The sequence below is a fragment of the Strongylocentrotus purpuratus genome, unplaced genomic scaffold, assembly GCF_000002235.5.
Source record: "Strongylocentrotus purpuratus isolate Spur 01 unplaced genomic scaffold, Spur_5.0 spur5_scaffold_9, whole genome shotgun sequence".
Classification (NCBI taxonomy): domain Eukaryota; kingdom Metazoa; phylum Echinodermata; class Echinoidea; order Camarodonta; family Strongylocentrotidae; genus Strongylocentrotus; species Strongylocentrotus purpuratus.
In genome coordinates this window covers 23674092-23689837 of record NW_022145615.1, presented here as the reverse complement: position 1 = coordinate 23689837, position 15746 = coordinate 23674092, and the positions used below count along the sequence as shown (strand labels likewise).

The 15746-nt window shown below is 36.2% G+C and overlaps 1 protein-coding gene across 4 annotated transcripts in view; it reads right to left on the bottom strand.

Annotated features, from left to right (window-relative positions):
* Positions 1-2589: 2589 nt before the first annotated feature.
* LOC583248 (focadhesin) overlaps positions 2590-15746 on the bottom strand; it is a 41793-nt gene continuing 28636 nt past the window's right edge. For all 4 annotated transcript variants that reach the window (XM_030976622.1, XM_030976621.1, XM_030976623.1 and 1 more), the window contains 12 exons: positions 14249-14371; positions 13291-13431; positions 12185-12287; positions 11558-11776; positions 10543-10676; positions 9627-9878; positions 8522-8608; positions 7525-7609; positions 5703-5899; positions 5073-5408; positions 3437-3515; positions 2590-2812 (listed from right to left, as the gene is read on the bottom strand). In XM_030976622.1, the coding sequence (XP_030832482.1) occupies positions 2739-2812; positions 3437-3515; positions 5073-5408; positions 5703-5899; positions 7525-7609; positions 8522-8608; positions 9627-9878; positions 10543-10676; positions 11558-11776; positions 12185-12287; positions 13291-13431; positions 14249-14371 (1830 nt within the window). In that variant the 3' untranslated portion in view covers positions 2590-2738. The remainder of the gene's footprint in view (positions 2813-3436; positions 3516-5072; positions 5409-5702; positions 5900-7524; positions 7610-8521; positions 8609-9626; positions 9879-10542; positions 10677-11557; positions 11777-12184; positions 12288-13290; positions 13432-14248; positions 14372-15746) is intronic.

The window sequence follows — 15746 nt, the reverse complement described above, 5'->3', positions numbered from 1 at the left end:
AAATTATTGATCAGTGGAAAGTCTTTAGTTTTTGACATACTTTTATGTAACTAAACGTTTTTGACATACTTTTATGTAACTAAACATGTTTGTTTTAAACAAAAAAGGTGTTGTTCATTTAGAAGTTTATATCTATCCGACCGAATTCACATGAACATGTGATCATCATTCTTGCTTTAATCCATAATTAATCACATGAACAAAGAAGCCAAAGTTAGCTTCCTTCTTATCAAAGTACATGTAATATAATCCTCGCCCGTTAGAATCTCTTCTCATGATACAGTCGTTTATTATGTTTTACTCCAAAATTATGATTGCTTTTCTCTTTAACTGTGCGTCACATCAATATTTCAAGATTCTTCACTGCATTTCTACGTTTATTTATCTATTTTTGCTTGACCTTGTACCCCGTCCTCGTCATATCCTCTTGTTAAACACTGAAAAAAAAACAGTTTCAAATTTTATTGATGATTATAAATAAATACTTAACCAACTTATATTGAGACGTCCTTAAGCTTTAAGTGGGGATTATCATTAAAAGCCACACTTTTCAATCAGCCCTCATTTTCACATGTCACATAGAAATAGTTTTACTGTCAATTATGTTCAAAGTGTCAAATTTGCTCAATTGTTGATGAACTATTGCAAATTTTTATAATATCCTCCATCTCTTTACATTGTATATTTTTTTTGTATATATATATATATTCAAGCATATGAAATAAATAAATCAATCAATTCAAATAATTCAAATAAATTCAAATGGGTGTAACTGCAGAATATCCCACCACGTATCTGTACAATGTATTACAAGTAAGGGTCAGTGTTAGGTTTAGGGGTATGAGTACTTGTGTGGTCGGGATATTTATTCTGCAGATGACCAGTAATATCATTAAAATGACATGATGAAGTTATAATTAACTCAAAATCAAATCAATGCAAAATCTATTATAGTGGAGTACTGTTTTGTACATTGCTACTTTAGTTGACATGGAAGACAACAAACAACCCCCCCCCCCCCCCGAAAAAAAAAAAAAAAATAATAATAATAATAATATGAGCCCACTCATCACATCTTGATTTGTAAATGATGAAAACTACAATGAAACCAAAGTACAGTTAGGATTAATAAAATTGAATTTTATTGCTTATGATGTACTAAACAGAATATTAATGTAATTTTTAATGCAGTGTATTGCTCTTTGGTACATCATAATCATAAACTTTACTCATGTTTCAATTACAAACAACAAACAATATTCATTAAGTAGAGAATCTGCATTACTGTACGCATGCAATTGCACGTCTGCTACGATATGAATATGGTATTTGCTGTCATTTTATGCAGACATTGGCAAGTGAATTTTAATGCCCAATAGATACAAGAAAATAAAATACACATCTCTCTGTTTACAACAAAGATGGCTTTCTTTGGTACAAAATAATTCAGCCAATATGAAAGGCAATTTTGTTTCATTTGCTGTGTTTTCTGAGAAAATATGTTCATTATGGTAAAGTTCATTCACAATCTCAACATTGATTTCAGATATTACTTTACACTGACATTCATAATCTGGTTGTATCTCTCGAATGCAGTTTTATATAAATTCTGTCATGATGATACATATAAGGCTCATTCACATATGGTGTAACAAATTGCGGAAGCTTTTTTGTAGGGATGGAAAAAGTAGCTACGCGTAGAAGATCCCATGCATACTCACTTATCTGTTTGTTTATTAAGTTATATGATACAAAAATGTAAAACGCTTGGAAGAAAAAAAAAAGACAAGGTAAAATCGATTTACCACAGCATTTGTGAATAGGCCTTTAATTTCATGAAATTTCATGCATTGATAAATTATCTCTCAATGAAATAACATTTTATACAATCGCCATGTGAAAGAATGTACATTACCAATGATACCATGACTCTTTGAATGAACCTGATTTCTCTAGAAAACAGACAGAGCTGAGTCAGTAACTTTAGCAGCTATCTCTCTGTTAAAGCAATTTGTCTACAGTGGTCACCTATACTGTCTCCCCTAAGAAAGATATATGGGTTTCACAACCTGTTTAGAAAGGACACCTGTCTACAGTGGCCACTTTTTCAGCTTCTTTTGATGGACTTAGACCTCAAAATCTTTGATCTATCAAGACTTCATTGTACATGGTTTTTGAAGTGTCAAAGTAGAGCCTGTGCTCACATACACATCCATCAAGCCAACATGAATGCTGTTGGATTGTCAGAAAAATGGCTGATCTCACTTCACACACTACATTCAAGTATCTATCAAATCCTCACATGTGTTGCTGGAGTGTCAGAATAGAGTTTGAGAACTGTCTGAGCACAGAGACTACATATATGTATCTATCAAGTCGACATGAATGCTCTTGAAAAAATCGTAGTAAGGTCTGTACTTGCAGACTACACATCTTTCAAATCATCATGAGTGTTGGGTCAGAGTAAAGTCTGTGCTCACAGACTACACATTGTTCAAGTCATCACAAATATTGGTGAAGTGTCCATTTAGAGTCTGCACTCACAGACTACACATATATCAGGTCACTGTAAATGCTGTCGGATTGTCAGAGTAGGGTCTGTACTTGCAGAATAGCAATCCTTCAAGATATTGTAGATGATGCTGAAGTGTCTAGAGCCTGTGCTTGCAGACTTCCATCAAGTGACCGAAAGACATCGGCACTAGACAAGCAGGCCACCATCATCATCAGCATCATCATCACTTGTCGAAAATCTTCATCCACTGTGAGTTAGCTCTGAATTCATTATAGTGACGTAATGCATACAGGCAACCTGTAAAGACAAATAAGAAAACAGAAACAAAAATGAGGAAAAAAGTTCAAAACCTCTCTGAGATGGAACAGTGACTGGAAAAATAGTATGAAAACGATTTCACACCAATCTCATAAGCCATTGATTGCCGAGTCCAAACGTGATTGCGGTAGATTAAAATTATGTGAAAAGGGACGTTTAAGAAGAACCACAGATTCCACAAAATATGGCTAAATATTAATTCCTGGCAACTATAATTATCATCATCATCAGTTATTAAAGGAGGTGTCGTGGTCGAGTGGATACGTCGACAGACTGTCAATTGCAAGGTCCGCAGTTCGAGTCCCGCCTCGGCACTAATGTCCTTTGGCAAGACATTGATCTACATTTGCCACACTCAACCAAGGTAATGTAAATGGGTACCTGGCAGGAATTAATTCCTTGAAATGCTGGAGCGATGAATAAACGGCTGCTAGGCTAAAGCCAGGGTAGTAATAAATGTGCCTCGGAATAGAATTGTCTAGATAGATGGCTCTATAGAAATGCCTATTATTATTATTATTATTAGAGGTTCATTGATTTTAAATATTGATTTTAAATTTGTTTCATGTCAGAATTTTTTTAAAAAGAGGACGAATTCTGTACCTTTCAGCTCTCTTCTCATTGGCTCTGTAACCAGCTCATTCTTGCTGTCTATACTCATGTTGATCAACCACTCGATGATCTGAAGGGAATAAATCAATGAAAAATTGTGATCTTTCTGGACCGGTAGACAAAGAGTATATACATATTAATATATATATATATGAAAGACATACAGTAAACAACTTAGTTATTTATACCCTTAATGTACCTTTTGAAAAATTGATTTGTCTCGATATATGTACAGTATCTTGAGAATCTTGAGAAAAACGTCAAATTTACAAGGGGTATGGATAATTTTGTTGTTAACTGTACATGTTAACTGTACATTCTTGAGAATGTGACATATTAAAGCTTACATCTAAAAGTTTTTAACAAAGGGCCTAATTCAACCAGTCCACCAGTTTTTATTTGGGTACAAAATACACAAAAATCATCACATTTACAAGAGCCCAGGGGTATGAATAATTTCTTTGTTAACTGTACATGTATGAGTGACTGTTGTATAGATTGATGATATTCTTTGGATTCATTTTACCAATCAATTGTGAAAATCTATTGAAGCTCCAATCGCCCTCTAATCAATCGTAACTTACAATGCATTATCTATCACCAGCATTTATACAACGCCTACTAAGATTCTTGCAACCTCAATGGTCAATTATTGATCACATGACATGTGCCATATAAGTACTGTTGAACGGCATCATTCTCCAGCCGTGCAATTCTGTGTGATCCTTTTTGCACCATTGCATGCTGACGTCACTAACGATGTACTAAGTATATGGTGAGGTAAGTGACGTCCCTGTGCAATGGTACCAACGGATCAAACAAAATTGCACTCCGCGTCACAATACACATAAAGCTTGGTAAGCGCGGCGCATGGTATGCGCATGGTTTGCTGCCTGCTTAATAGTGCGCGCTCACTATTGGCAATTTCATCAATTAAAAACAAACAAAACATCGCTGAGATTTAGGCCCAGGAAAACTGGTTTAAGCTCATTAACGTCCGAGGTGTTGTATAAACAAATACGGTAGTGAATGGTCTTTATTCGTGCAATGAAACAAGATTTTGCATTCGGTAAAAGATGAGACGCTCCACTCAACTCGGCTGCGCCTCATTGAATATAGCATCTCTTATCTTTCACCTCGTGCAAAATCTTGTACCATTGCACTCATGGCCATTCACCATTTGTATAACAATTAATTGAAACCTATCATTTACTTCATTTATCAAAAGTTACAATTTATGGAAGGAAATCAATTTAGGGGAGATACAATCAACCAAAACTCTTCATGTTACATGGCCCTAGTTGAGGAGCTTTAGGATTTAGCTTTCAAGTAGTAATGAGCAAGCTCATAATTAATGCGCTGCTAGCATCATGAACCTAAATTATGTTGGTTGGTTGAATGGAGAATTGGCAATATCACTATTGCATAAAAATCATTCATGAAAAAAATAAAAAGTTTAAATTCATTTGTATTTATCATCAAAAATTACATAAAGTAATAATATAATAAAGAGAAACATACAGGTAGAAGAAAAGGAAAAGAGAAAGTACAAAAAAAGAATGAAGAAGGGTGTGATTTAATCATTTATTGGGAGGAAATGAAAGAAAAAGACAAACCATATTCTCACCTTGCCTCTCATGCCATCCCAGGGGGCCTTGCTAACCAGTCTACACAGAGCGCCAGGTAGAAATCCTTTCACCCTCTGCACAGTCTGCCTCCCATACTCCCCACATCCAAGTGGACTATTCTCATTGACTTGCTGCAGCCAATCAGGGGTGCTCTCACAAGACTCTGTGGAAGACAGTTCCTCCTCTCCTCCTTCAATACCTGCAGCTAATTGGCCAGTTCCCTGGGAGGTTCCATAGACATAGTGATGGGGGTGGGGACCACAGATGTGGGTGAACTCAGGAGAAGACCAGGTCACAATGGAGATGGCAAACACTTCTAGAAGGAAGTTGATTCTCTATTGGAGTACAAAGAAAAAAAAATGTGGGATCCCAAATATCAAATATATTCTAGTATTCTACACAATAAGGAAGAAAACTATAAAACTAACAAGAAAAGACCCCTCCCCCTAAAAAAAAGAAGAGTATTAAAAGATGTCATGTTACATGGAATTATAACTAACAATCAGCATAAACAACAACAACATAAAGTGCTTCAAATTTACAAAATAAAATCAACAACAAAAGCACAGAAAATTGAAAAGAGAACGGTTATCACAATCAAAGCAATTTGAACATCAAATTAATAGTACCTGATGAGGTTCTCGTGTACTGCTAGATGGTGTTGACTCTCTGCCAAAAGCAATGGTTTTCAAGTGATTCATGAGTTGCTGGAGCCACATCTCCCTCTCCTGGACAGGGAGCTGAGAGGGCGTCTGTCCGAGGGCTATCATCAAGAACCACAGGATGACTGACTGGTCAGACTCGCTGCCAACATTCATCGCCTCGTCTGTAGATATATTCAAAAAAAGAAAAGAAATATATAATAAAAACAAATGCATAATAGAAATATATGATGGGAAGCCTACAACTGCAATCATGCAGATTGGCATGACAGTATGTAGAGGTGTTGTGGTCTAGTGGATAAGTCGTCAGACTGTGGATCACAGGGTCCACGTTTCGAGCCACGCCGCAGCACTTTAATGTCCTTTGCCAAGATATTAATCTACATTTGCCACTCTCCACCCAGGTGTTAAATGGGTACCGGTAGGAAGGAATTCCTTGAATGCTGTGAGCGCAGAAATCAGCAGCCTAGCAGAACTGGGTAATATTTGGAGCGCCTTAAGCACCTTGCATGGTGGATATGTGCGCTATATAAATGTTCGATATATTATTAGTATTAGTATTGTTATGTTAGACAGGTTTTTATTCTAATTTAAAAATTACTGGTATGTTAACCCACAGGAGTAAGTGTGCCAAATATCTTAAAGAATATATTCTTAAAGATACTATGTCCCTTATGCAGCCAACATCAAATTCTGTAGAACTTTGCAGGAATTATGAATATGTCATGTATGTCCTATCTGTGAAATTTAAACGTTAGCAGTGTCCTAATATTAAAATTATGCAAGGAAACCTGTGTACTTGCTAAAGTTCACTGTCAGACACTATTGGGTGACGGACTGGCTTTTTTTCTTCATATTTGGTAAATAACATACATAAAATGAGCTGTAAAGGGTACATGAAAATGTATCTACATCAATAACCCACTTCTTGTAATGGCCAAAATTAAACCGATTGAATCTTTGCGCAGCATAAAACGTACCACCATTCGGTACAATGGTCTGAAAAATCAGACTATTACTTACTGGCTCTATAGCTCCTAAGTCGATTTGACAACTAATATTATTTTCCCACTTAAAGACATTTTCGAGCCCCCCTTTTTTTAGGGAAGTTCTAAAATAGTATTGTCTTTCAAATGCCGTTGGAATTTAACCTTTTCGTTTTTTTGGCCTGCAAATGGGACATACAGTAGTACCTTTAAAATACAATGTACATTTCAAAAGAAAAAGACAGTCGGTTATTTTGATGTTGGAAAAACAAATGTGCCCGATATCTGGAAACTTGTTCATGCTACATACAATTTCCAGGACATGTCTTGAAAAAGAGTTGCGACTGATTCAGATTGATCACAAGTCATCCAATCAATCACAAACTAATAAGTACCCCCACCTCTTTAGTACAGAATTGTGATTAATTTGAATCGATTACAACTGTTTATAGCACAGAGAATCATTCAAAGATGGCATTTCATGGCTTGAAAATAGAAGTAACATAATCAGAAACTCTCTTTTTTTTTGTTTAGCTAAGTGAGAATGTAAACAAAGGGGATGTGTGATTATTTATTGAGTTTTAAAGTGAAACCTACCCCAATAGTGTAACCTGCCATCCTTGTAGATAAACATATATAAACTCTCACACTATGGTATTAAAGGAGATGCCTTGGAGTGGTTCAGGATTTATCTCAATGATATAACTCGATTTGTATCTAATATACAATCATAATTCTTATACACTTCCGGTTACCTGTGGAGTACCGCAAGGCAGCCTCCTAGGTCCTCTCTATCTACTCACCTACGCAGTCTTTCAACCATTGCACTGGTTGTAAACCCTGTTTGACCAAGTATCCACGTATAAAGCTTGGTTTCAGTAGATGGTCCTGCAAATGATTGAGAGATACATTGCAAATCATTCTTTATAAACTGATGAGTTCAGGGGAGTGTTTCACAAAGACTAAGATCGACTTTAAGTTGGACTTAACTATGGCAGGCCTTTAATGCCACTGGTTGCTCTTACCATTCCTGACAATTGTTTCTCAAGGGACGTACCAAATTGTGGTCAGTATCTTAATATCATTATTGAGAGACCAATGGTGGCATGAATGGCCTGCCATAATTAAGTTCAACTTAAAGTCAATGTTAGTCTTTAAGTTCGACTTTAGGTTGGACTTGGACTATGGCAGGCCGTTCATGCCATTAGTTCCTCTTACCTTTCCTGGCATTGGTTTCTCAAGGGACGTACAAAATCGTGGTCACAAATCTACAGAATTTACATTTTTTGATAGATCATTATCAAAGGAAAAATATTATCTAAAGATCATAATTGAGAGACCAATGGTGAGAGCAACCAGTGGCATGAATGGCCTGTCGTAGTTAAGTCCAACTTAAAGTCGATCTTAGTCTTTGTGAAACACTCCCCAGGGCCATGTAATATAAGGTAGCTTAAAGAAATGTAGAGGCACAAAAAGACGCGTCCAGAACGCAAACTGCATAATTGTTGAATATCATACTCTTATCACACAGAGGTAGAATCAGTTACCAAGTATTACTGAAATTTTACGATGGAATTGTGGACATAAATTGACATAGCAAATATAATTTTATTCAATGTTTTGTCCGATTCACATTCTAATAGAGTTATCCGCTTGATACAGTCATGATCATATATACTGCAATCTTATATGAGGTCGGTAACATATGGGACAAAATAGCTTGGCCTTGCCTAGTGAAATGAAACAAAATGAAATAACATAAATCAAATAAATAATGGTGAAGCTAAATATGTAGTATACCTTCATCTGAGTGACTTCCTCCAAGAACTCCATAGGTAGATATTTAATGAATTCAGCAAAATGGGCATGGAGCAGGCAATCGTACTCCTAAATAAATAGAATCAGAGATTGGTGGATATTAAATTAGTCTAACAATTCACGTTTACATTCTCATGCACACTGGAAACCAACATGTAAGTGCTAAAAACAGATTTGCTATTGTGTGATCTTTTATTATTCCTTTGATACATTTCATGCCACCAAATTTACAAATATTAATTCAAAGTTATATTTCAGGAGACAAGTTTTCAATTGATGTGCCTTTTACATTGTAAATCTGGATATGTACACCTATATTGTTCTATGATATTAAAGTTCACAATTTGAGAAGCTATTGTGATATTTCATGAAAAGGTATCACATGCAATAACAAAAACTAGAGCTATTCAAATTATTTTTGGCAGTGAAAATGTAAAAAAAAACGTTGAGAAATGTCTACAGTGGAACACTTTCAAATCACCACACATTGTATTAAGCGTATATCTTCTTTTTTCTTTTAGTTATTCATATTCAGTGCAAGACCTGACAAAGTGCACATCTGAATGTACATTTCTCATTTATTACGTTGTTCTTGTAAAAAAATATCAAAATGAAGCTGCATCCAATCCAATATATATATCTAATGGTTTATGCTTTTCTACGAATCGGAGCTAACTAGTTTTTCTATAAACCATCTCTAACATGAACAATGATGCAGATTTGACCACACGTACTTCCAATAACCACTACTGCACAAGGAAACCTTATGTTTAGATCACAACAATGTTGCAAGTACATGTAGAGGTGTCGTGGTCAAGTGGATACGTCACCGGACCGTCGATCACAAGGTGCGCAGTTCAAATCCTACCATGGCACTAATGTCCTTTGGCAAGACATTGATCTACATTTGCCACACTCAACCCAGGTGATGCAAATGGGCACCTGGCAGGAATTAATTTCTTGAAATGCTAGAGTGCCGTAATGGCAGCCATGCTAAAGCCTGGTTAATAATCGGGATCACTCTGCGCCTCAGAATAGTTTACTAGATCAATGGCACAAAACAAATGCTGTTTATTATTGTTATTACCTTGTCAAATGGCAAGCTCGCAAAAATCTTCCGTGCAGTCTCGTTCAGCAAATTGACAACTCCATGAGCTGGGTCCGGAACCTGAGCGGCTAAATTCAGGCCATGTAATGCTGTAATACAATGGGTGAAGTGCGTGTTGGAATGCTGAAACAAGCCGACCAGTTGGCCGCTGAGGAAGGCTTTTAGGATTTCAAGGGGTATACAGCCCACAAGGATGTGCAGAGATTGGAAGAGATGTTTCTCACAACTTTCCTGCATAAAAGAAAAAGAAATCATAAAAGTAATAGCAGTTCCAAATCACTAAGTTTCTTCTTTATAACTCACACTTGATATGGAAGAATAAGAAATGAATTTGTCAATCACATTTGTTAGAAAATAATGAAATCAAAATCTTTGTAGTTGTGTTACATTTGTTAGAAATTTCAATCAGATAAAAATGACATTTAACCTGACACACTTCCATCTCTTTTTAGGTAAGATATATAATTTTAAATAGCTAAACCTGTAATTCAAATTTCCCAAACAAAACATTCAAATGTAACGGGAAGGTCCCAGGTTCAAAACCAGTTTGATGCCAACATGCCCTTTAGCATGTTGGCATTAATCTTCATTACCAAGTCCCTCAGAGAGGACTTACATGTATAGCCCTCGGTCCCCTGGTTGCCTACTTACAAGCATACACATTCTTTCTTTATAGCAGTCAGGTAAAACAAACAAACCAACCAAGTAGTTCCATACAACCAACCAAATTATCAGAGACTTTACAGTAAAAAAATTCTTGACTTTAATCATCAGTGGGGGAAATGTTATCAGTATACCCTTCTAGAACTTTTAAGAGACGAGCTATTTCTCACAATAATTCCCTCCTTCGATGAAAACATGATATTGCGACCCAAATAATCAATCAATACATTACCTTGATGGTAAGGTAGACAGACGGAGAGAGCCAGGATGCTACAAAGCTTGCATTGCTCTGTAACGCTGCTGACCTCACAACAGCACACTGTCCTACTGCCAGCTTCATACACTCATAGTATATGGCACCATTTGCTACCAAAAAAGAAATATCAGAAATAAAATTTGTATGTTAATACACCAGTTTACAGTTGTGTGCGCCATTTTAATTGGCGAGTAAACAAAGCCAATGACCTAGAGGTCAGTGGTATTTATGCGTAAATTAAGATTGCGCCCATGCAAATTATGATAACATCACTGCCTGCGCGCTGCGCTGTGCGCTCACATCATAATTTGCATGGGCGCAATCTTAATTTACGCACAAACCAAATGACCTCTAGGTCATTGGCTTTGTTTACTCACCATTTAAAATGGCGCCCATGTCTGCGCATGCGCACTGATACAACTGTAAACTGGTGTATTGCAATGGTGCTCTTATATAAAAATTGCTCCATGTTCATTTTCACTCAGGTGCAGGGATTTCATCCGATTAAAAATGGAAATGCTTTTGAAATACAATTCTAAACGTACACTTTCAAGCTCGAGTGAGAAAATGGTGTCATTTCTGTTTTTACTTCAAGGTCATAACACCTTTTTACTTTCCTAAATGTTTGCCACACTTTGAGATAAAGAAATAATGAATAAAAACCTTTCTTCAGTTTTTAATTTCGAAATTGAGTAACTAAACAGCTTTCACTATTATAAAGAGATTAATGCAAATGGTATATGAAAACACAGGATGGCAAAAATGGGCTTCCAAAATGGGATTGCAAAATACCAAATGGGGGTTACAAAATGGGATTGCAAAATACCAAATGGGGGCTCCAAAATGGGATTGCAAAATGAGATTGCAAAATACCGAATGGGGCTACAAAATGTGGTTAAAAAATACCAAATGGGGTTACAAAATGGAGTTGCAAAATAGTGTAGCAAATATGGTTGTAAAATGATGATTGCAAGAACTGATAGCTTCTTACCATAGCTATTGTTCCTCATGATAGGGTTGAGGACCACAGCCCAATTGACTGGTGGTAACGCCTTCTTGCAGCTCTCGGAGCATTCATGTAGTACTTTCAGTACAGTGAGTACATGCCGAGAAGGGACCACCTCGCTACCAAGCCTTCCTGCAGCTATCAGCATGTCGACTGCTGCCCTCAACAGGCTGCTCTCCTCCAGGTTGTTGTAGTTGGATGGAACTGAAAAGATGAGATGGGGATAAATGAATGCTTCAATTCAATTCATTTCATTTCAAGTTCGGTTGTAATGTAATTAAAAAAAAAGAAAATGGCAAAAGTCCAGAGACTAATATTGTCATATTTGCAGTAAAGTACAAAAAAACATGAAATCAGGTTATAAAATGTAAAGTGGTTCAATAATAACTAAACAAAGAAAGTGATTTCATACATTAAAAAGATAACGTAAAACAGCAATTATCGTACTGAATTCAACTGGATAGATTTTACAAGATTAATGGTACAGTGGATGTCAGTAGTAAACCTTTTCTGGAAGGATTCCTACTAGGAAATAGTCAATTTTTCTTATTTATGACTTATTTGTTGGAGCTCTTGCTAAACCTAACCCAGATATATCAATGTGCATCTTACCTGACGATCTTGCCTCTGTCACATCGGTGGATCCCATGTATAGATAACCAAGTAACCATGGCAACGAATGCTGTAGCCTCAAGTCGGATGTGTCTGACAAAAGCTAAATCAAAAGAATAATAGAAATATGAGATGGACGGGACTGTTGCACATGGGCACAAAGGAAATATGTGGGCAGCTTTCCTTTTAGAATATGAAAATGACCATGCTGAACAAAGATTGTGTAGAGAGCATCAGTTGCAAAAAAATTACATTGTGTTAAATATTCTATGCAAATCGACCTCTGCCTATTGCACAATGAGCCACTGATACATGAAAGTGACTGTACCGTCAATATCTCTCTAAAATAATTAGTTTAATGAGCAATAATGTAATTTATTGCAAATTTTGCTTTAAAATAGGGTAAGATACATGTCCATGTTTCAGATAATACATAGATAAATCAAGATACCAACATAATTCTCTATAAATTAACTCAGGATACTGGAAAATTCTTAATTCACCAGCAAAAATAAATTATAAATGCAGATTTGAAAATGACTTTCAAAACCCTATCATCTCTAATGGGCAAAAAAAGAAGAGCTGTCATTGTAAATTACATTCCAACTTGTTTACAGAGTTTAAGAGTGAAATTAACTTCTCAGTAGATTTCTTACCTCCTGTAATCTACAAGCTTGCCATTGTTCAACATACCTCCCAGTGTACATTGCACAGGTGCTTGGTGTATATTGCATACCTGCTCATGTAAATTTCATGCAAGCATGTCCTGTGTAACATACATCCTGTCAATCAAAGGACTTCACATTCTAGATGACCTACTTTTTTCTCACACTAGCTAGAGTTCAATGACATAGTGTGATAATTGTGCACACTATTTTTATTTAGAATGTAGTGATATTTTCAGCAGGATATGCCTGGTAAAAGACAATTTAAAATGATTGAGGTATAAATGGATAACCCAAAATGATAATGCCTCATGCTGCTTTATAATAAATAATAATACTGCACGTCACATTTCTAATGCACTTAATACTATATTTCTAGGTGCATTGCAAGAATGGCATACAATTAAAATGTAATTATGACTATAGCTGGCATGGGTTTACCTGACATAGCATCTTGACTGCAGAGCTGAGACCTCGATGTTCAGGTCCTGGTCTACGTTCACTCTGGACTAGATGACCCGGCCCGACCAAGAGGGCTACTAGTCCAGCTACTGATGACTTTATCAGGTCTATGCTGCTATCCTATAGGAAAAGTATCAGAATATAGTTATAGCATTACTAATAATAACAGTGGGTTCTTGTATAGCGTTCATATCTGTCAGACTTGACACTCCTGGCGCTTCACCATTATTACCCGGCTTTAGCAAGGCTGCCATTACGGCGCTCCAGCATTTCAAAGAATTAATTCCTGCCAGCTACCCATTTACATCACTTGGGTCAAGCGTGGCAAATGTAGATCAATGTCTTGCCAAAGGGCATTAGTGCTGCGGCAGGACTTGAACCGTGGACCTTGTGTTCCACAGTCCGGTGACCTATCCACTTGGCCACAACACCTCTAATGAATCTTCACCTTTGGAATTTTTTTCCTCATCCACCCAAGTCTCAAATCTATGACAATATTTTTGCAGTCACAGTAAAAGCGTCAAGACTTACAGTAGAAAATTAGGTAAACAAATATAAAACAACACTTCGTAGAATATGGCACATGGAATATGAATCCAATGACCCACCAGAACTGACTTAATCACCATTTGTACCATCAATTACAAAAAAAGAATGCCTTAAATTATTTTTTTCAAGAGTAAAACTATCATTCCTAATGTTTTGTTTTGTTGTTAAATTGGGCATTGAACAGTTTCCATGGGAATAACTTTAGCATGGGCGTATATGTTCCCTTTTAAGGTGGAAAAAAACAATACCTTATTAACCTCTCAACTACTGAATTCTCTCATTTTTATTAGTTTTGATACAACCCGGTCCCTGTGTGCGATGCGTTACAATTCTAGGGCAAGATTTGTCACCCCAAGGCAGTGAAGGGTTTAATAAAATGAAAGGTCACCTTGTCAGTGAGAAGTCTGAGGAGCTCTGCTTGCTGATTGTTGTAGAGAGGGATCACTTCCTGATGACCTATCCTCGTAAGACTGTGCATCAGTAGACCAGTACCCACTGCTAATGGAATACACTGCACCAATACAAAAGGGGGAAGAAAACAAACATATAACATACAAAAAAGAATGGAAACAAATTCATTTATTTCATGTGTTTCTAAACCAATCAATCAATTCGTCCCTATTTTCATGAAGTGATGGTAATGAGGAAAATCGCATATAATTTGCGTGATGATTTTCCTTATTACCGTCACTTCGTGAAAATAGGGACGAATTGATATATTATTTGAGTAAAAAAATTAATTGATTGATTGAATGATAAATCAATAATACCATGCTTTTTTGTTGACTCCATTAACAAAACATATATATTAGTCATGCTGAAATTCATTGCATCTTGAATATTTTGGTAATAAATGAAATTATAAATAAAATGAATTGTAATAGTAACTACAAAAGTTGTAGATCGTGCCTATGATCGTTGTACACATACTCAACACAGTGTAGGACATTTTCATCCAGATGGTTTGCATTTATTTTTCTAACAGAAAATAATGTTCTCTCTCCGAATCAATCAGGTTTTCGTAAAGGTCATAGTACCCATACTGTTTTAACCTATTTTTCTGATTTTATTTATAGACAAATGGATAAGGGTCACATGACAGGCGCGGTCTTCATAGACCTGCGCAAGGCTTTCGACTCTGTAGATCGTAAAATAATGTTAGAAAAGCTTTGTAAGTATGGTATACTGGGTCAAGAAATTAATTGGTTCATGGAATACTTGAGTGATCGGAAACAAAAAGTTGTACTCGGAAAATTTGAATCAGATTGGGGTACGACTTTGTCAGGCGTACCACAAGGCGCCAATTTGGGCCCGTTGTTGTTTACTGTTATGGTGAATGATCTTCCTAAGGTGGTATCAAAATGCCAAGTAATGTTATATGCAGACGATGCTGTACTGTTTTTTAGTAGTAAAAAAAGTGAGGACATTGAATCGGCCTTGAACATTGATTTGAAACTAGTTTATGAGTGGGTAAAAGAAAACAATCTGGCATTAAACCACAAAAAAACAGAATTTATGTTATTTGGTTCACAAATGAAATTGGCTAAACTTGAAAAATCTATATGCATTCAACTCGAGCAACACCAAATCTCTCAGGTTTATATCTATAAATACTTAGGAGTCTGGCTAGATCCAACATTGAACTGGAAAGAACACGTGACAAAAACAAGTAAAAAGATAGGGTCAAGGATAGCATTACTTGGTCGTTCAAAAAGATACCTACCTTTGGAGGGACTGAAGCTTCTTGCCAATGCATTAATTTTACCTTTATTTGAATATTGTTGTAATACATGGTCTAATTGTTCACAAAATGTCCGAGATGTAATCATTAAACAACACAAGAAAATGGCCAGAGTAATCTTGGGGGCCAATGTAAGAACCCCAAC